General features: G+C 49.4%; 8 protein-coding genes across 8 annotated transcripts; 2 read left to right on the top strand and 6 right to left on the bottom strand.

Moving 5' to 3' along the window:
• Positions 1–100: 100 nt before the first annotated feature.
• Positions 101–1,852, bottom strand: ANOM_003351 (glycosyl hydrolase family 79 C-terminal domain-containing protein; the record flags this gene model as incomplete). Its single annotated transcript, XM_015548608.1, has 7 exons — positions 101–543; positions 592–625; positions 691–782; positions 834–1,196; positions 1,255–1,502; positions 1,554–1,673; positions 1,722–1,852. 7 exons carry the CDS (start codon positions 1,850–1,852, stop codon positions 101–103), a joined length of 1,431 nt encoding a protein of 476 aa, XP_015409067.1.
• Positions 1,853–3,236: 1,384 nt separating this feature from the next.
• Positions 3,237–4,306, top strand: ANOM_003350 (uncharacterized protein; the record flags this gene model as incomplete). The annotated part of the gene is made up of 2 exons (XM_015548607.1): positions 3,237–3,955; positions 4,009–4,306. 2 exons carry the CDS (start codon positions 3,237–3,239, stop codon positions 4,304–4,306), a joined length of 1,017 nt encoding a protein of 338 aa, XP_015409066.1.
• Positions 4,307–5,294: 988 nt separating this feature from the next.
• Positions 5,295–6,400, bottom strand: ANOM_003349 (2EXR domain-containing protein; the record flags this gene model as incomplete). Its single annotated transcript, XM_015548606.1, has 2 exons — positions 5,295–6,133; positions 6,199–6,400. 2 exons carry the CDS (start codon positions 6,398–6,400, stop codon positions 5,295–5,297), a joined length of 1,041 nt encoding a protein of 346 aa, XP_015409083.1.
• Positions 6,401–6,707: 307 nt separating this feature from the next.
• On the bottom strand, positions 6,708–7,820 carry ANOM_003348 (nitronate monooxygenase; the record flags this gene model as incomplete). Its single annotated transcript, XM_015548605.1, has 1 exon — positions 6,708–7,820. The coding sequence occupies one exon, from the start codon at positions 7,818–7,820 to the stop codon at positions 6,708–6,710; it is 1,113 nt and encodes a 370-aa protein (XP_015409084.1).
• A 1,861-nt stretch (positions 7,821–9,681) lies between these two features.
• Positions 9,682–11,285, bottom strand: ANOM_003347 (glycosyl hydrolase family 79 C-terminal domain-containing protein; the record flags this gene model as incomplete). The annotated part of the gene is made up of 2 exons (XM_015548604.1): positions 9,682–11,089; positions 11,173–11,285. 2 exons carry the CDS (start codon positions 11,283–11,285, stop codon positions 9,682–9,684), a joined length of 1,521 nt encoding a protein of 506 aa, XP_015409048.1.
• Positions 11,286–12,155: 870 nt separating this feature from the next.
• Positions 12,156–13,570, bottom strand: ANOM_003346 (cellulase family protein; the record flags this gene model as incomplete). The annotated part of the gene is made up of 4 exons (XM_015548603.1): positions 12,156–12,244; positions 12,301–12,868; positions 12,924–13,097; positions 13,151–13,570. The coding sequence occupies 4 exons, from the start codon at positions 13,568–13,570 to the stop codon at positions 12,156–12,158; spliced, it is 1,251 nt and encodes a 416-aa protein (XP_015409049.1).
• Positions 13,571–14,530: 960 nt separating this feature from the next.
• ANOM_003345 (Zn(II)2Cys6 transcription factor) lies at positions 14,531–16,717 on the top strand (the record flags this gene model as incomplete). Its single annotated transcript, XM_015548602.1, has 5 exons — positions 14,531–14,575; positions 14,629–15,151; positions 15,212–15,446; positions 15,503–16,052; positions 16,118–16,717. The coding sequence occupies 5 exons, from the start codon at positions 14,531–14,533 to the stop codon at positions 16,715–16,717; spliced, it is 1,953 nt and encodes a 650-aa protein (XP_015409047.1).
• Positions 16,718–17,619: 902 nt separating this feature from the next.
• ANOM_003344 (putative solid-state culture specific protein) lies at positions 17,620–19,020 on the bottom strand (the record flags this gene model as incomplete). Its single annotated transcript, XM_015548601.1, has 1 exon — positions 17,620–19,020. The coding sequence occupies one exon, from the start codon at positions 19,018–19,020 to the stop codon at positions 17,620–17,622; it is 1,401 nt and encodes a 466-aa protein (XP_015409063.1).
• Between the last annotated feature and the right edge of the window lie 1,953 nt (positions 19,021–20,973).

The raw sequence follows: 20,973 nt of genomic DNA, 5'->3' as shown, positions 1-20,973 counted from the left end.
AAGATCAACAGGACAGGTAATAGTTGACTACATCCTGATTTGTCATTGCTTCTAGCTACCATGTTATGCCGTAAAGGCACAGACCTATAGACACTGCTTCTTAGAGATAGATAAGTAAAGCCTCTGAGGCGCCGACTGTAAATGTGGCTGAACCGGAAGACACGGTATTTGTTTCTATGACTTCATCACCCTGGATCACGCAGGTTCCGTTTGCAAATGTCTGGCCTGCAACAGTAGGAACCTGGCCCTGATCAACTCGAGACGTAGAATAGGGTGCGGTTAGCCGCTTTGCGGTGACGCTAGAGGAGGTTAGTCCGTTCAGCGTGAAGGACTGTGACGGGCGTGTGCCATTGGTGTAGTAATCTGAATTGTACAAAAGTATCCTAGACGGAGCGCCGTCTTGGTAGATTGCGTATGCGGCGTACGGGGTTGTCTGGTCGTCTAGAGGAGCGATCTGGTCTGCATTGGCCAGAGCCATCGTCGCAAAATAGGCGCCATAATAGGGTGCGCCCATATTGTAGCGACCCCACCAGCAGTATGGGCCTTTCGAGTCAGCATGCTTCCAGTAAGTGGGCGAATCTCGTCACTTACAGTTACCTATGGTGCCCTGGTGGAAGTAAAGAGCCTACAAAGCCGGAGTGCAAGTGGTTACTTTCTGTGATACCGAGTCGAGTGATTCCAAGTACATACCTGTGTGCCCAACAGAAGAGTTTGCATCACGTAGTCTAGGATCCAAAGACCAGCACCGTATGTCGGGCTGATACCCCCGCCACCTTGAGTCGCTATAGAGCACCGTCAGTGATATTATCTCATGTGCGGTGGGATATAATTACCAGAGTTAGTTTCTCCAAAAATGTGAGCTTTGCCTTTTGCAGCTGCCGCTGCAGCTTCGGAGGCAAAGGGTTGGATTTGCGATGCAATACCACTGTGGCTCATTAGACCGGCCAAATCGGCAGTGCTTGGCGACTGGGGATAATTGTGCGAGCAGTAGTCCTTGACAAGGTCATCGGCTTCACCCTCAGCAGAGGATAAGCCGGTGATACTCATCGGCGAGGTGCCAAAGTAGACACCCGCGGAAATGAGACCTGATGCGGACAGATTCTGGCAAACTGCATCCTGCCAAGCTACCTGGGATTTGTAGTCGGCTGCAGCGTCCCATGAAGCGCCGTCTGCAATGGGGTCGCTGTCGGAAAAGACTGAATGGGCTTCATATCAGCAGGCTCCCGAGCACAATTATGCACAGGTAAAACTTACAATTTGGTTCATTTCCAAGCTCTATGGCATAGAGGTTGTTGATTGTATCTTTGGCCAGAGCCGCTGCGGCAATCGTATTGGACTGATTGTTCAGACGGCGATTAAGGCCCACAATAACCTGGCCGCCGTAGCTGGCAGCCAGGGACATGAATGGCGGGCCAAATGTAAGTGATGACGGTGCATCTGCTGGATCGGATACTGTATAGGTGACTGCACTGCTGGAAGACGCATCATACGTCGCACGATCTCTAAAATGGGATTAGAACGAATCATATAGCTTCAAAGATGAAGAAGCGCACTGTGTGGTGCCGCCAATTCGCAGTGGTGGCCAGGTCCCGGTCAGTTCCTTGAGGTTCTGAAGGCAGGTTTTGGTTGCATCGACATCGTTCATGTAAGCCGGAAATGTGAAAAACTCCAGACTGAGAAATCAGCACGGTACTCTCCCGGGATGTTTGTGTGATACTAACGAAAGGCCCACTGGTGCATCAACCAGCTGAGCGCTTGCATTTGTCGGTGCCGATGCCGGCACATCAGTAGTCCACGCTGAAGTCGGAGCAGCAACGGCGAGGAGGCCAGCAGCAAGGTAAAGAAGAGCCATTAGGACAAGTGAACTCTGTCGTAGCTTTACCTGGAGTATATGATGACAACACTGGATATGCCGCCCTTCGGGAGGTTTGCTACTTTATATCTACTGGATGGTTACTTACTACCCTACATACTCTGATACCCTCGGTAGAACATCCCGATAGTAGAATAGATTCTGAACTTCAGGGGTTTCCGTACAATCTCTGCCAGGGCTCGCCTCCACCGGAGAGAAATCGACGGCCCCACTGCCTTCCCCAAAGTCAGAATGGAGTGAAAGTCTGGAGAAGACGGCGTGCGTCGATCAAATGCGGGGTACGTTCATCATAGATGAAATGTCTTAGTCGTCGGGACAAGCTTCCCCGAGGCCTGCACAATAGGATACTATGCTATGGCAATAATCAATCCCTATTGTCTCCGATGCTCCAGCGTTTCTGCCTGATTTAGGTGGTGGATGTTGGTCCAGTTGGCTGGATTGGGACCGGCATCAGTGCACAGACTTGAACAGCTGTCAGCATATTGGCCGTTGTAGCTCTCTGTGACAGCAAAGGCGAAGTCGTGCAGAGAGGCAAAGAGGATAAAGGAGAGCCTCATACTGCCCTCTTAGCCAGTGCTAACAGGGGATGAGGGAGCTTGGAAGCAAGCGACTGAGTACTTGGGCGGATTTATGGCCCATATAATGTACTACTGTTGCTCATCGTGTAAGCCGGCGACATCAACTCAAACCATCCTGCTAGCCTCAGCCCATTTTTTTTCGGGTTATTGAGATTACTTGCAAGCCTTGTCGGGGGTTCTCACTTTGCCCCTGAGAAGTGCATGACACTAAGGAGAGACAAACCCCAAGTCTGGTCTGGCCAGATATTGCAAATCTATACGAGGCCCTCACATGCAGGTAACACTAGCGAATTAAAACTATAGTTGTTATTATTCTCCTTTCCCTCAATTGCCCTAGAGTATCCGGAGCTTTTACCCCTCAATAAAATTAGTCTAGGGAGTAATGTTATCAACATATCTCTACATGTAACCTTGTGGCTGGCTCGCGGCACACCCTAGAGCCTTACTAGTGTTAGTTAGCAACGGACTTCCGAACATTTCCGGGGCTAAATTCAGATAGAGACCTCCTGGATAGGTGCATGCAGTCGTCTTTGTATACCACGATGAGAACAAATTTATTTCGGCCCTTGCTTTTGTCAAAGGGAAAGGGGGAAGGTATTGGTTTCAAAGTCTGAATCAAGTTGCCACGCTTGATTCTCGTTGCTGACACGCTTCCTTTTCTTCTCCAGAATACGCATCGTGGAAAGCCTTGTCTTTATTGTCAATAGCACGTCCCGTTTACTCTCCTGTTGTTTCCCTGGTGATTGTTTTATTCGCCTCACAATTCCCCCTTCTACAGAGTCAGTATGGTCCTTGCTACAATTGCCGCGGCGCTCAATTCACCGGTCTATATAGACTATAATGAATTATTCATAAACAGTAGCAACATTCTCGCGGTCCCCTATGAAAATGTTACTGCCGCTTTCAAGACGCCTGTCTCTATCTACTCCACAGCTGTAGATGGCTTCGACTGGACACAGCCGTATCCAGGCTCCCGCAAAGATGGCCACACAGTATACCTGGAGATCGCTCAGGAGATGCCCTTGTCTGAATCTATCGTGCAAAATTCAACCACGGTCCTGTCGTCCTTGATGTTTGGTATTCCCGACAGCATGAGCTCCGGGGGTCAGCCACTGGCCATGGATCCCTCATGGTACATCTGTCGCCATGTCTTCATCTCTACCAAGCCCGAGGCGAAGCTGGCGGTCGACAGTGGCAGCAAGTGCGATTTTCTGTCCCGCACATGTCAGGACGATCTCAGGACCAGCCTGACCCAGGATTGGGGGAAAGCAGCCAACGGCACCATGTGCTCGGCGCTTGGTTTCGACCCCATACCACCGAGCTGTCAGGGCTCGTTTGGCTTCGCTCGCCAGGATGTCATGGACTTTGACGCCGCGTTCCTCGCAAATGCTACCCTGGCCCCGGCACAAACGAGCAAAGAGCAGCAGCAGTACAGCTGGCGCCTTGGTACCGGATACCACCATCCTGGCGATGCACGCGCCTACGACTTGGCTGCCAACCGGACGTACCTCGTCGCTACCGTTTGGGGCTACAGCGAGAATGCAAAGACCATTCAAGTTCCCGAGGTGTCATTTGGTTGCCTTTCGTCTGGCGCAGGCGACGTCCCACCACCTTCACCTTCTCCATCATCAACCACGACCGCGACTACGGCATCGACGTCTTCATCTGCCGCCGGTCCAACGCTAAGACCGGCCTGGATAGCTACAACGGGTGCTATGCTGGTATTGGCAACGGACTTGCCCTACTCGGCCGGGCTGACAATAATTGGAATGGGTTCGAGACTATTCAGGCTGCGGACGTCAAGGCGGGACAGGAGCATCCATTGAAAGCATACTGCTGGGTTGAGTGGCATTAGTGGGTACATGACAACCATGTTTGTGAGAATTTGAGGATTTACACGGCTCGAATTGGAGATACAGCGAATATGAATAGTGTATCGCAGTTGAGATTCCGTAGCTTTTCCAAGTGAAGGCTTTTATGATGTATGAGGGTTATTTTTCTTTTTTGCCAACATGCTACGTACACTGGATTCAATAATAGCACCTTTAGACCTATCTAGGTATGCTATATTATCTCGCTTATCCATTTCATCAATGTAGATAATTGCCGAGATCGCAATCACGTATTTTAGCAAATAATTAATATCGGAGGCTGAGGAAGCTCAAGGACAACATTTGAAAACAGGCGAGTACTAACCAGTACATTGGCTTGGTTAGGGGAAAGAATTAGGAATGTAACTTAACCTTCCCATTAAGCGTTAGTCTGACCCCAAAGGCTAGCTCTCAGCGAAGATTGGTTAGATACGGAACCGTGAGCCATATCTATTATATTAATATATGCATGGGTTAACTCTCTAGGTAGTAGCCGAGGTATCGAGCATATCCTTGTTACTATTAGCCTGATTAAGACTGCTATACTTAAAGATTACAAGACCACGTCAAACTAGCACCATTTTTTTTCTTAGTCGCCTATTCTCGGCCTAGTGGGAACGTTGCTGAGAATACCAGCAGGCAGATAGTAATAAGAGCATCAGAAGATGGACAATCGTTCCTGCTCCTTTGTCTGTACTTTTCTTCTACCAGTGCATGACTCGTGGTTAGTACAAAATGCCCGGCGCTACGACCAGACACAGAGGTTCATCAGGGCGTTCAAGGAGCTCATGACAAAGAAGGATTTCAGCGTTGCATACACAGATCCCGTAGAGAGACCACCGGTGCCAGAAGATTGATGGAGCCCAGGCCATCAGCGATAACAAAAACCGAGCGGGTTTTGACAAGGTGGAGGGAGGAACTTTGCCACCGATTCTAATACCACAAAAAATCATAGGCATAGAATCGATTCTTTTACCACTCAGTTATAGGTGGCGGGTATCTATAACACTCACCGGTACAATATCGCACCATAATCCGCGGTCGCAGCTTGGGCAGACTCTGTCGAGCTTCTTTGACCCACGGATGATTCTCATTAGGCGAATACCGATGTAAGTCAATAGACCTTGACTGCGGCAGGCAAGGTACCCAAGCGGATCCTGGGTCCACCCCAAGAATGTCGAGGTTGACCTTCCGTGCGTAGTCCCACAACGACGCGAGGAAGATCCATTCAGCGTGTCTTTTCCATTTCTCCACGGCCGCTCGGAATCGAGTACTTGTAAGTAATTCAAACAGTATTTGCAGAGCCGGTTCCTTTTCCAATGCGTGCTCCCTGAATAATGCTTGAAATTTCCTCAACCGAGCTTCGTCGTCAACATCGACCATCTGAACGGGCGCATCGCCTAACAGTCCAAACAAGCCCGATCTCAGAGCCACTTCCCTGGTGATATGCAGAGACACTGCCACCATGGCCACGTCGAGCCTCGGTGCAAAATCTGCTAAATCCGCAATATCACTCGCCTCTTCATTTTGTAGAGGGTGACACATGCCCGCGTGACGAGAAGACCGGAGGCAGAAGATTCCATCGTCATCATCGTCATCATCGTCCGCAGTGCCATCCAACAGCCCTTTCAAATCAAAATAGTGAATTACTTCTGCCACGATAGAAGGTTGCATCCCAAGCTCTGCTGCTTCATAGCACAGGAAATAGGCTATCGGACTGGTAAGTTCAATAAGCGGTCCCATGACATCGTAGCTCATTCGCGTCCAGTTGATATGCAGCACATCCCGACGCGGCTGCACCCAAATCGACTCTAGCTAGTTGGTTGCTGTCCATGCATATAGCGGCCCTGTTCAAACGCGACTAGCCGAGACTCACTGTTGACAAATGCGATGACCGGCAGCCGAGTGTTTAGGTGTGTTGTACGCTTGGGGAAACAGCCTTGTCGGGATTCGTCGCCATCAAGAAGAAAGGCGGGGATGTCTTCTTCTGCTATGCGATACGGTAGACAGTGCTCCCAAATAAGACGGCGCAGCTCTAGAGGCAGCTGCATGAAGTAGTGGAAAGAGTCGTTAGACATCTTGTAGGCTTAGTGAATAGTGATTTTTATGTAGGGCGCGCGTACCGAGGAATAAATAAAAAGAAGCTGAACGATGGGTTTGGGGATTAAATAGTTAAAACCCGACGGCCCTAGTGGTCGCGCCAGTGCTAGCCTTACCTCTAAGGCCTTAGGACAGTTAAGGGTGCTCATTATATTAATTTACACTTCTTATCTTACCATATACTCTAGTATGAGTCACCCAGAAAAAAGTGGCGCTGATCCAGCGCCTTCCAACAAGAGAGTCCAGTTCGACAGTATAGTTATATAATCAGAAAATTCCTACTGGTCATAATTTGGCAGGAAGGATTGGCCTCTGGAGACTTTCCATCGCATCCCGTCTCATCTTCGTAACGATCCGTGCTGCTGGCATCACAGCTCGTATAAGCCCTACCCCGGTTCCTGCATAGGTGGTCATACGGCCTTGCGGTCCCCAACCATCATCACCCTTGAGCTTCTCCTTCTCATACAAACGTTTATTCTCCTCCTCCGTGACCTTCTGGTTCACAATGTCCTCGTACGATCGATTGATCAGACCGCGCCCATCATACTTCGTTGGCCAGCCATAGATCCCTCGGACTCTATCATACACAGTTGACCGTACCGTATTCACACCACCGTCCGAGGCGCGGAGAATCTCACTTTGATAGCCTTGCGCGATCTGTGCCTCGGGGGAGGCCAGAAATCGAGTTCCCATGGCACATCCGTCTGCACCCAGAACCATCGCGGCGGCCAACCCCCTACCGTCAGTGATACCACCCGCGGCAACAACAAACGGTCTCCCGATGTTCTGGGCTTGACTCGGGTTTGTTGACCTCAACTGATCCAGCACCTCGGGAAGAAGAGTGACAATACTAGCAGACCGAGCAAATCCATGGCCACCGGCATCGCATCCTTGGACTACAAGAACATCCGGCAGCAATTTCTCGGTATATTCTATTGCATCCTCTAAGCAACAAAGTTGCACCCAGATCTTGACGTCGTAAGAGACTTCGGATCGAATGGCTCGGACCCAAGGTACGAGGTCGTCCACACCGGTCTTCGGTGCGAAGAGCCAAACTGCGCAAGGGCGGTACTTCTGGATCAAGGGCAATGTAGCATCCAGAGATGCTCCCCAGTTTAAGAAGCCCACCCCGACGGGGAGGACAGGAGGCTCACCTGGGTTCTGTTGAAGCTGGGACTGTTGAAAAGAGACCTTGTTGACGAGAGCTTGTGCTTGAATGAGCTGTTCTTCCAGGTTCGAGAGATCATATCCACCGGCAATGAAGCCAATTCCCCGGGCGGAGGACACCGCGACTGCGAGCTTTGCAGTCGCGATGTTGAGCATGGGCGCTGACGCAATGATCGGACCTGTGATCCATGGATAATCCTTTTCTAGACGAGAGAATTGCGCAACTGTCATTATGGTCGACTTTGTCTTCGTGTATTCCTGTCGAGAGAATCCATCTGCCTCGTCAGAAAGAGGTATATATGTACCTGTGGCATAACCTAGGCGACTGGAAGAATACCCGAGGTTCAAGAGAAATGATTGTAACAAACCAGTACACAATGAGATAGGAACAAGGACCCCGGAAAGCGCTATCATGTAAGGGGACGTGGCGCAGTCACGCGGCTGGTGAGGGCCCAAAGCGTCAAGCATGCCCTATCTCGATGCTCGCTCCTCCTGCCGGCAGGGATCATGGCTGCAGCGAGGTGGGGATAATGAGTAACCAACATATCCACTGAGTGTTCCGATTACTACTCTAACCCTGTTGGTGTGTGACCCATCGCATGGTTTATCTACCATCGCTTTGTTATCATGCTTTAGTCCATTTCGCGAAAGGCACTAATGACTGGTCAGGTATCTATAGATAGGATCAAGATACAACGATTACAAATTGCGGTTTCCTGGTAGGATATCGTGCAGGATGGTCGGTGGATCCCCGAGCCAGGTCGATACCTGGACGCTCTTTCGAACGTTGCTTAAAGTTTTCGCTCTCCCCGTTTGTCTGCCGTGACGTCCGCAAGGAAGCCCTAGACAAAGGTCATACTTTAAGTTTCATCTAACCCTATCTGAAGCTCCGCAATATCCGTACGGGCCTTGAACTTAGATTATGTACAGGAACTGGTTTCTACTCAGAGAACAAAGAAGGGATCCAGGCTGGCGAGCCACGCAGGTAGCTGTACTCATTGTACAAGGGAATCATTATACTAGACCTTGTTTAGAAGTTCTCGGATTGACCACGTCATTACACAAGTATCCCGCCATCCCCGATCGTCGGTCGTGAATTCAGAAGTAATAGTACTTGTTCGGGGAACTAAACAAGAATCCATTTATACATTGACGTAATGGTGGTGTCCTAGTCCATGGTGCTGCGCCTCTAGTGCCAGTTGTCCATGCGGGCGAACTGGGGCCCATGTCGGTATCATATGTCGTCCAAACTAGCGTCATAGGCCACTGACGTGCTTGAATGGGGCTATGAAAGCCCATGCTCCTTTGACTTTTTGTCTAGCCAGCTTGTGGGCTTGTTTCTTTCGATCTGATCCCAACAATCTTGTACCCCACGTTGAGGCGCACCTTGCATACTACTACTAGTAGTAAAGCAAAGCTCGATCGCTATAGAGTAGGACCTTTTTTCAACAGAAGATGCAATTCCAACTCCGAGAAACCATGAATTTGGAGGACGATGATCAGTTGCTTGGAGCCTCTACGGCGGATTTCCGGCCCGCAAAACGTAGCGATACACGCCGCATTGCGGAGGAACCATTACCACTCTCTGAATATTGAGCTTTTCTTCGTTTTACCTTTACTTACGAAGGATTACTCTGTTACATCCGCCTTCTACCTTTAAAACCCAGGACTGCTTCTCCCAATGCGACCGCGTGGACAATCGCGATTGGGGCGCACAAACCGGATGCAGCTGTTGATGGAAACGATATAGACTAGATTAACACTGCCTCCTGTAATCAATTTGCCTCTCCAAGTGGATTGTCTGTTCTGCATATGTTGTGCATGCTAGGGTCTTTCTGTTATGTAACAAGATCGAAAAGGGCCTAGATATAGCCGCTGTTATAGGTATCCTTCGTTTCAATTATCGAGCATAATGAACGTTGAAGTAGTAGATGGAGATAACAGTTTCTTAAGGACCTGCAAGGATACACCAAGTATGCTAATCTAATACGATTGCTTCAAGAACCGAGCATGGTGTATTGTCTCATCACAGCGCCTCGAATGTCGAGAGAAAGCCATGTCGCTAGTTCCTGACACAGCACAGAAATCATTTTCAGGGCTTCTGTATCAAGATAGCCTCGGCCTGAGAGAGTTCACATCGAACAATACCATCGCTATTCACAATGCCCTGCTCGATCTTTTCCTGACCTACCAAGTCTCCCGTCGCTGAATCAATGCCGACTCCCGACACGCGCACCTCACTCTTCGCGTTGGTTCCTGGACCCTGCAATCGGAGAATCTCTATCTTTGTTCCTGGTCTCCACGACGTATGCACTTCCACGGTTCGTCGCGGTCGGTCCCCTGGGGAAGCAAACGTGGAGTCTGTTGCGGTCAAGGTGGAGGGGTTCTGGGCCCCGACTGTCGAGTTCCACACGCCCAAATCGATGAAAACGAGCTTTGCCAGGCTTGGCTGGGTGTTATTGCTGAAGATCGCATATCCGCTAAAGTCCGACGCATTTGCTGCGGGTAACGCAGTGATTTTCCACGAGTCCGCCTCCCTGCCGGAGATGACATGCGCGAGGAAGAGATGCGAGAAGAAGTTGGCTCGGACACCGGCAGTGAGGTTCTCGCCCTTATACTCATACGGCAGAGGTGTGAAAGCAGAATATTCGCTCTGGTGACCGAGGTGGAAGTAGGTTTGCTCGAGGCCAATTGTCGCCGCCGTTAACACATAATCGGTGGCCCAGAGGGCGGCTCCAAATGTGTCGCTGATCCCGCTCTTCCCACTGCATGAGGCCGAGTTGGTTTCACCTAAAACTAGTCTGCTACCTGCGGCTCTGGCAGCTGCGTCTTGTGGAATATACTGCGACAGATTCCTCCAGATAACGTCGTGATCTGAGAGCAAGTTCAAGGAAAGACGCGCGTAACGCACAGCATCGCAAGTCGATTGGGGGTAGAGGTGTACCGCGTAGCTCTCAATGATCTTAGGGTCGACCAATCCCGCACGGGTTACGTTAACGATGTCAAAATCGTCTATTTCATCATGTTGATCGGGGACCATAGGAGGGTCAGCAAAGACGGCCGCTTGGAAGAGTGGCTTGTGAGTAGCATTCTTGTAGAACTTGGAGGATAGAATTTGGTCTGTCAGCTGGCGCCACTGCTTCGTATATTCCTTGGTGTCCCAGTCCGCCCCCCGCCAGCCTTTGTTGATATAGTGATCTATCTCATTGCCCAGCTCAAAGTGTGATAGGGAGTCTCCCAGTGCCCCCATTGCGGCTTTGGCTTCCTCCATGGCGTTAATCCATGAATCTGTCTCATTGCGGAGATTCAACGTGTATAGAATGTTGGTTCCTTGTGGGAAATATTCTTTCCAACCATTGAACCAATCTCGTCGAATGCGCAACTCCTCCACAGTGGTATCGTTCGGCAGCGCTTCAGATGGCACTTCCAATGTCGGATCGAACAATGTCTGGTCGCAATATTGCCTCCGACTCGAATTGGTGCCGGCACTCCAGCTATCTCTGAGATGTGTCTCAACAAATTTGACGCCAGTTCAGTTTCGAGGTACGGGGCAAGCGAGACAGGCTCAATTGAATAACCATACAAATCACGCCTCAGGACCCTAGCCGAGCTGTTCAAGGGTATATGAACGGTAGATACGGAAGACGCAATCGCGAGATTGCCAAAGAGAAGGAGACATGGCAGCCAGGATGACATTTTGGGCATATTGAACAGGGTCATCAACTTGCAGGGCTCATGCTCGGAGAAGAGCTGAGGCACAGCAAGATTTATTTAGATTCTTAGAGTGGGGTAGAGTCAATTGGGTGATTTCATAGAATGCGTTCAATCAAGCAACTTAATCTAATTACCAGAGAGATCGGCGCAGGATGTCAGCGTCAGCACGGTGTTATTCCGGTGGGGGAGTGTTCTCACCGACTGCACTCCATGGTCCCTAGCCAGGACAAACCGGAACTAACATAACTCGGAAAATTAGAGTTGCCCTTCAAAGGCCGAAGCCGACATAATATGAAGATCGCAGTAAAGTATTATAGAAGCAAGCCGGGACGGCATCTCATGGAGGCAGGTGTTTACTCCACCGGACTCGGTCTGGTCTGTTTCCCCACATTGTAGCTCCGGAGGGGTGTTTAGACTCGCCCACTCATGCATTCGCGTAAATCCGTCATACCTTCGAGTCACGCTAAGAATGTCAAGACGCGGGGAAATGACGGTTTTGAGGATGGTTGGTGCTGTAGCTGGGCCTATCGAGCTATCTCAGTGTCCTATCCTTTTGCCGTGTCGCCAGAGTCAGAGCGCCGGAAAATTTATCATCGCTTCCCTCACATATATGTGACCTTCTATATAGCAGATTGGGAATGTATCAGAAAGCATCGGCTTTCAATTTATCAGATAGTAGATTGTCGTATAGTAGAAGTATTTCTCACTACCGAGCCTACTTGTAGAAAGGACTACATATCATTCGGTGGCTCGGGCAGTAGTATTTGAGTGTATCATCTAATTGTTCCACATGGTCCTTTGAAATGATTGCTGCTCGGTAAAACTGGAGAAACCATGCGGCACCATACCCGATTATCCCAGGGTCGCCTGCACCATGGGTATCAAGCCGTTGGTGACTGCATCGGTTGACCGCCAATCCGACCAAGAATGATCAAGGAGTCCTACATGCTTGGTTAGCTACCAGTTTGAATTTAGATCGGTTTGTAGAACGGCTCACCCCATTGCTCATCATCATCCTGAATCCCTTTCCGAATATAATAGCTTCCCGCAATCACCCACACCATCCATCCGGTCTGTAGACTGGGTAGCCACTCCCTCAGACAGGACGCATACACATCTGTATATGTGATGTTATCCTGTGGGAAACCGAACTCTGTCATCTGAACTGGCATGATATTCACAATGCTCGAGTTCTGGGCGTCAAGGGCGTTGAACCCGGCATCCCATAAACTAGACTTGAGGTTCTCACAGCTTGTCGCTGTGCGCTCATAGTTATGCAGCTCGAGCACAATCTTATTAGCGTATTCGAAGTCGTCCTTATGAAACGCAGTGCCGTTCCCAAGGTCCGCACCGGTGGGTATGGGGGTGAGTCTCGTGTCATAGTCGAGACCTGAAAAGTAAATCAAGAGATTAGGATTGGCCGCATGGATCTGGTTTGCATTCTCCACCATATGGCGGTACCAATACTGCCAATTGTAGGTCCTGTTGACTAAGGCCGGATTATCCTCGGCTTTCCGGAGTTCATTTCGCATCCCGACACTTTTGACAGCGGGAAGAGATTTGACCTGAATGATCATGTCAGTAAGTATATGGGGGCTAGTGCTCTGGAGGTTTAGATACATGTTCAGCCATGTACTGCCACCCGCGGTGCCATTTAGCCACATTGAAATACTTGTCTCCAAACCAGGTGTTGCCATCGGTCCCTGAACAACACCACATGGCTTTAGAAATGTGGTTGTCCAAGTGCACATAGACCCCTTGCCGGTGTGATTCGTTCGCGACTGCGTCAAACACCTGCGATGCATTCCATTAATCGTGAAACAAGCGCCACCTTATGCGATACCTACTTGTAACCTCGTGGTATTGACACCAAACTGTGGATTATGTTGCACAATGTTGCTAAAGACTTTCGTTCCATTCTTCTCCCCCAAGGCCTTTACAAGTGAGTCTTTGATAGATACATCCCGTCCTGTTTCCAAGATATCATCGATCATCTCGATGGCAAACGTGAGGCGGACGACGTTCATCCCCAGTGTTTTGATTTTGCCAATGATATTCGCAATGGACTGATACTGCAGGCCTTCTGGTACCATGGCTTCTGAAGCACCTGGCCAGTTGACACCTGCGAAAGTCACATTCTGTCCAGTAGCATCGACAATCCAACGCCCAGAAGTTGAAAGGGGGCCTGGGATAATTGCAGAGGCAATTTGGGGAACTGCCATCCCGATCAATATGGGTAGGATGTTGAAATACATTTCGGTGCGCATGTATTGTGGAGAAGAAAAAGACGTTTGTGATGGCTTGAAGCGCCTCTTATATAATTCTTTATTCGAAAGCCTGTCTCCAGCATGGATTGGCTTGTATGTACTATGTAAGCGCTACAAAGTATTCACAGTCATGCATGCTTTGGTCACATACATGGAGAGCCAGAGGTTGAAGCAGTCCATTGGATCAAGACCGTGGACGCTGAGAGAAATAACCGGCCTCCCAGACGGAAATTATCCGATCATTTAAACGGAGCGTATTGACGATCACCTCCCGTAGGAGTAATGATGATGGTGAAATGCAACGCACGCCATCAACATCTGCAACCGTTAATTGCTAACTTTCTTGGAACTGGATCTGCATGAATACCTACTTCCAGTGGCTAAAAAACGCCAAGTGCGAGATCAGCGACAAATATCCGCGGAGGAACCCGGGTAAAAAATAGCACGCAAATTGCGGGGGTAGCTTTTGCTAATGCACAATGATGTAAAACAAAGCACCAGCCACTGCGGGGCCATCTCACGATCCAGCCTCAGACATAAACAGCATCGAGGTGGCTGTACTTGTACTCCGTACCGCATCGGACATGGCCCATTGTGGATCACTTCTGTGTCCTCTGGATACCACCGCACGAGCAATCTTTGCTGCATTCAGTGACTGAAGTCAGGTTCATATATCATGAACCTTGTAAGTACGACTCAGTTGACATAGCCTTTGCCGGACAATCGAATGGGACAGAAACATGGCTCAAAGCAGGAAGAAGAAGATGAGAGCTCAGAGCTGAGTGAACGAAAGTGGTGGATCAGTCATAAGAATTCATCTGTAGCATTAATGCACCCATGACTAATTATGCATCACATGACCTACGTCATGCACCGGGTTCTTTCCTCAGGCACCCAGCTCTTATCATGATCTTCTTATCGTTAATTTGCAGAATCCAACAAACATCATCGAGAATGACAATGCCTCTTCAGCCCCTGTCATGCACTCATTGCCGGGAGAAAAAGGTATCTGACATTAATGTTTTCCTTTCCTGGGACACAAACTAACAGACCCGGAGCGCAAATGCTCACGAGAGACTCCCACCTGTAGTCGATGTCACCAGTTCAAGCTCGACTGTGCCTATCCTTCCAGGTGGCGCGGACGACGAATAGAACGGCGTGCTCCAGGAAGCCCAGCCAACTCCAATGCCATATCGATCAATGCAAACGGGTATCTCACCTCTAAGGCGAATGGACTGCAATTATTGGATGCCTACTTTGCGCTCTTTATCCCATCGACTTTCGTCTGTCACCCTTTGCGGCTGAAAGCTCGGTATAATGATGATAGCCTTCCGAGCTGTGTGCGTGACTCTGTTTTTGCCATGGCAACTCTATTACAATCTGCAACTATGACAAGTCTAGCTAGCAACACCCGATCCACGTCAGAAGCAACACCTCTAGGAGAGACCTGGGCGCAACAAGCTAGCACAAATGTTGTTAACCAGATGAACCGGCCATCGTCGGATGTCCTTCATACCCTCTTTAACCTGATGACTTACTGGTGCGCAGTGGGTAGAACACAAAAGTGCAGGGAACATGCCAGTGAGCCAAGCGTCTAAAAGTATCACCCAACAGAGCTGTGTCGACTGATCGGTTGAACAGAAATGGCATTGGCGACCATTCGGCAACTGAAGACGCAAGGGCTGGCCTCAGTCAATAGATCCGGTCAACTCGAGCGCTCTTCCTTTTTCGTGGGTATTATCAGTCAATGCATCACGGATGACAATGAATGGGTAGCTCCGAGCACTTCATTCGCCTTAACCGGCCCGCTTCCGTCCTCCGAAGTCGATCTTCATAGTCCTATCAGGGCACATATACTGAAATTTATTCAGCACTGGTATTTTGCGTACATTCAAAAAAGAAGACAAAATCACTGAGCTCATATGCCGCTAGGATTAAAATACGTTACTTTGTTCGCGGTTTGCACGCGGATACGGACCCAGGAATGCAATGGGGGACGCTGTTCAACTTAGACGTCGAAACTAGAAGATTGTACGAGTCCCTCCCACAAAGTTTGCGTGATTTCAATGGCCAGCGATGTCTTGAAGCAGACTTTCGTGAGAGTCTGGGACTACAGACTCTTTACCATATGTGCCGGTTCGTTCCCCATATAGCCATGACTCGATTGTTCCAAAAGCAGAAGTCGCCTGCAGAGGAGTATGTACAACTATGCGCACAGATTGCAATACGACATATAAACCAGGTTTCGGATGTTATCATGAACTCCGTTACATCAGGACTGGCCTCGTTTCTAACTCTGCCACCATTCGTTGCATACTGCTCTTTCACCTCCGTTTCAGTATACTTGAGCTATCTCAATTACTGTGGTAAAAGTTGGAATGATGCCAATGATCCCACCGTTTCCCTCTTAAGAGGGAGACTCCTGTCTAATCTGTACTTCCTAAAAAAGGCCCGATGCATTTGGACTCCTGTAAGGGTTATGGTATGTGTTCTAGCCCGCATGCGGTCCTGCATGTGAACATCGACTGACATCACGATTGGATATAGTGGGAGGCAATACAGATGGATATGGCTGCTCTGGGCATCTCAAGCGCTGATGTTGAGGCCTATGGTAGATCTCCAATAAATATGTCACCCCTTTCCGATAGAGTGAACCAGAGATCACACAACTCACCCCTGGCATATGCTTTTGAGCCTCAGGTGGAAACCGAAATGATGTTCAGTTTTGCACATATCGTTGACTATGTTAAGCTGGCCGATCCTGTATATATCATAATCGGCATTCTCCGCTTATTTCAAGTCGGCAGCCAATACAGCGTGATGCCACCTTCCAGCAGGAATAGCCAAGGCACCAGGCAGACACAAGGGTTCGCTGGTAATGCTCAGCATGCCGTACAAATGTTTCCTAGCAACCCATCCTACCTACCTTCCTCTCGTCCTCATCGGTCTCTTCCCTCTCAATCCGAACAACGAACTGCGGATCCCCCAGCGCCCGAGTGCGCTTTGCAGTCTTCAATGAACAGACACGACACTGCGGACCCAGTATATCCTAGCACGCAATTAGGTGGCGCGGAGGAGAATCCAGCCTTATCTCTGGGAATGTTACAGATGATGTGGCTTGCCGACGAAGATCTTTCGTGCCTGTGAATCCAGGCTCTTCACTCCCTACTACTCTACTCATTATGCGTCTGAGAGTCTATACTCTGGATGCTTTCTTGAAAGTTATCTTAAAGTGCATTTCAGGATATCATAGGAAATGCGAAGGCCAGGCGAGGGTAATGATCCGCTGACTTTACGTGTTGTTATACACTGTCCTTTCAACCCAACCACGATCTCGTCGAGGGACGGCTGGTCCTCGGGGGAAAGATGCCTACGGATGAGGATAGTATCAGCTGGATTCTCTACCAGTATCCAGGGGCAAACTTTGCAATAGCAGGTCCTGCGGCAATACCACTGTCTTTAGGAGAGTCGCCCATTTTCCAGTAGGGCTTCTCCGTCGCACATACTGTGCGGTGCATTGCCAAGTTGGCCTTATTCAACGGGCGTGGAAACCAATTCAAATTCAGGTCTTGAATCTGCATAGATTGGAATCTCGCCCTTTTGCTCGATCAAGTCTAGCTTTCATGCAGTGAAAGGACCCATCTACTTGAGAATGACGGATGGCTGCCAAGGTCTGAGGGATCGCAGTGTTTCCATGCATCTACTGTGGGTAGACAACATCCTATCTAGCGGTGTAAAGCTTGACGGCGCCATTGCGGTGATGGGAATTTCAGTATCGCCAAAAATACGGACACAAACCCACAATTATAGTCGTTCTTAGGCGTTGGTCGCGCCAACCCGTGGGTGTGCCATCTCACTAACCTACTATCAATCTATCAACCAATCAAGATTTCATTTCCTGTCACAGTCCAGCTATTAAATGTCTCGCTATGCAGGTGCACTAAGCTACTCGTATAGTCTAGAGCACCGGAATATGTAGGATATATTAGTAACACATTGTACGTATAAACTTTAAATTTGCAGCCCTCTCTAATGTACCGTCTATAGTCCTACCCACGGGTAACACTTGCGCTAAAAGCATTGACTTTCTCAATCAAACTATTAAGGGCTACCCTGTCCACCCCTGCTATGGTGATGGAGACAGAATGAGGCTTTGGGTGTGGGTTAGTAGTCCATGAGCTGAGGATCATGCTCCCATCCTTGAATTCGTTTCGGAAAAAATCCCGGAACTCATCCCTCGAGCATCCAATGTAAACTGGATAGAGCATAGTAGCTTCTGAAAAGCCCCGTTGCATGAAGTGGCCTCGAAGACATCCCAGATGATAGGTTCCCGTGACGCGGATGTTCATGTCGAGGACTAGGAAACGTCCATCTGGGCCGATCATGAAGTCTACCCCTGCTGGACCGTAGTATCCCTTGCTGTACAGGAAACGGGCCAACTCGTCCGTGAATTCCGCATACTCCTGCTCCCGCTGTGGCTGTTCGGGATATGATATGCAACCCCCAACCCAAAGATCGTTGTCGTTAAAAAGCTGTTTGGTATAGCCGATGAAGATCCCGCGGCCTTTACACGTCACAAACAACGACAACGCCATTGTCTCTCCTTCCAGGAAGTCCTGGATAATCAGGCTACAGGGGGAAAGATGTTGATTTGTCGGGTGCACTTCTTGAATCATCTCACGTAGCTCCTCCTGGAGCACTGCTATCGCATCTTGTCGATCGGATTCGGTGCGCAGAATAAATGTTCCCTGGCCGGAGATTGATTGTGGGACCTTCACGATGAATGGGAGGTCCTTTTCGTGGACTGTACGCAGCATACGTTGAACTTCGGCGTCGACCAGACATGAATCGTGCACTTGAGAAGGGAGTAGATGGCTGTCAATCACAACGGACGGCGGAGTTGGAAGACCGGAATACGCTAGCCCTCTTTTTGATAGCAGGTTATAGTGCGCCTGCGGATCGACGACATGCGGTAGATGTGCCAGACAGTCTACGGGACTCAGAACGGCTAACCGCACATTTGGCGGCAGGACCACATCTTCTGGGCTGCGAGCAAAGCTGACTTTGGGTTGTTGGTCCGGGCTTAATTGTTTATAGACCTCCATAGTATCAATATGATGGGCGCGCAACTTTGCCGGCGGGTCTTGTCCGTTCTTCTCGTGCTCATCGAGATCGAGTTCGAATAGCACCAGAGGCATCTTCCCCGAAATGAATCCATATCGCTGAGGTATGCCCTGCAGGAGCTTTTTGGCCAAATCCTGCTTGCAAGGGTACTCCGCCAGTGGGCTCTGGTACGTGAAACCCTTCGATAAAGGCAGAGAAGATGCGGCTTGGACCCGAGGGATGGGAAAGGCAAAGGCTAGAACAACGTCCGAAGCTTTCCCGCCATCTAAAGAGTAAAGATCTTCCAATGTATAATCGAGGACGACTGGACGTGTGTGAGCGTGCATTGTTGCAGAAGGTGCCTTCTAGCTCTGAGGTTGTTTTGGGATCCGTCAGCGAAAATAAAGACATGGCTGGCAAGGGCGACAGCCGCGCGTTTTGAGATTTTCCATGGTGCTGGAAACAGCTCATACAGCGGGGTACAAATCCGTCGATCTTGCCCTTTAGATCTGGATGAACATCGCGCCCCGCCATGTTTGAGGTCATGGCTGCAGGGATACCCAAGACTGCATGGCAATCACCTCGCATAAATGGCTCAAGCGCAAGCGCAACTTCGAGAAGTGATATGCATACCCCACCCAAGAGCGGAGACATCGAACAATCGCTGCAGCCGCTGTCGACGTAACCCTATACATTTATATCACATGCACTTGGCTGAGCTCATTCTACATATGGATGCATATTCAGCCTGCATGTGGGTTATGAGCTGTCACAATGGAGTCAGCTCGTCGGGTTATATTGCATATCACACCGACGCAGTGGGTTTCGAATGAATACCACCATGAAGACTACTGTGGTTGTTTCACTTCGAAGTGACAACTAATCTGTCTGCTAGTGCCAAACCTAGTCTTAGTACTCGCATCATACATCCATATGACGAGGCGTGGTACGTAATCTTATGCAAGGTTTCGCAGGGAGAGCTTGCGAGCACTTGGATTTGGGCATACAAGGAGCGAGCCTTGCAGTGATCTATACCTGAAAAGAGACACTGATGAATGGCGTAACATCTCAATGCGATTGCTGCATTGCTCTCACATAACGACTCTGCGATGACATAGGGCTTGCGTTGACCATGCGTTTTCGACGAGATCAAAGCGATGGGCCATTTTTAGGACGATATGATGTCCTCTCGTGGATTGCGACGGGCGTCTTAGGGTTGTATTTTTTGTACGACTTGCGATGTATGTGCACGAGTGGCCGACAAGTTATCCGCAAACCGTCTCTTCCTCCTGCTCTCCGGGACAGTCTGCGTTGAAGCGAACAGGCTGGCTAGCCTTGCCACTACAGATTCCCAGGTCAGCGCAGTGGAGCTCTTGCTCTTCTTTATCCGGACATGGTCCATTCCCAATGTGTCTCTTCTCGTGTCCAAGCTGGAGTTCGTGCGACAAAGTCTGTTCCATGGCATATCCCATATCGTGCGAAATTATCAGCACAGTGCGCTATCGGCTGGCTTGGCGGGTACCATCCAAGGGGGTGAATTTGAAAGAATGTATTGAGGCCACTTGGAATGTTAATTTGTGATCTTGAGTAGTGTCGGTATTGATAAAAAGCCCCTATAGAGACACCAAGGTGGAGGATGGAGGTCGAAGAAATCCTGTGCTGCTCCTTTGAAACAAACAGCAAATCATACAATGTGTTCTGTAGGGAGAAAGGAGAATACTGCCTGGGGCCATCTCGCCTGCTCTTGAGGTCGCTCCTGGAGCTCCAGCTCCTCCTCTATCTGGCCACCCTGCTCCACTGCTGGGCCTGCCGCTCCTGGGGTCCCTAAGGCTGGCTCACCACCGGGCCCAGTTCTCCCGTAGGAGTATTGGCCAGCACGATTAAGGGGGGCGATCTTTGGCGACCTTTCCTGAAGGGACCGCAGTGCATGGAGACAAATACAATTGATACAAAGAATACCGAGTCATACTTTAGAGAAGGAATTTGCCTTCTGCATGAAAGGAAGCGAAGCGCAACTAGTACATATCGCAGTGCTAAACTCTACATATCAACCGGAGCATTGTCAAGTGCCCATAATAATACCTCCGCATAGCAGCGCTGGCCCTCTATGAGCCATAATGATGCTTGTTGGGGGAGATTGACGACAGTAACGCAATATCAGGTACAAACGCTGTTTTGATTTAGCAAGCAAGAGGGGACAAGAACGGTAAGAAGAAGCAGAAGAGACAAGAAATATATAAAGAAATAAAGAAATAAAAAAAAGACGAAGGAAGGAAAAGAGATTGAAGAAAGAAAAAAAA

The sequence above is a fragment of the Aspergillus nomiae genome, assembly GCF_001204775.2.
Source record: "Aspergillus nomiae NRRL 13137 chromosome Unknown contig00060, whole genome shotgun sequence".
Lineage (NCBI taxonomy): Eukaryota > Fungi > Ascomycota > Eurotiomycetes > Eurotiales > Aspergillaceae > Aspergillus > Aspergillus nomiae.
This window is presented reverse-complemented; position numbering and strand designations above follow the sequence as displayed.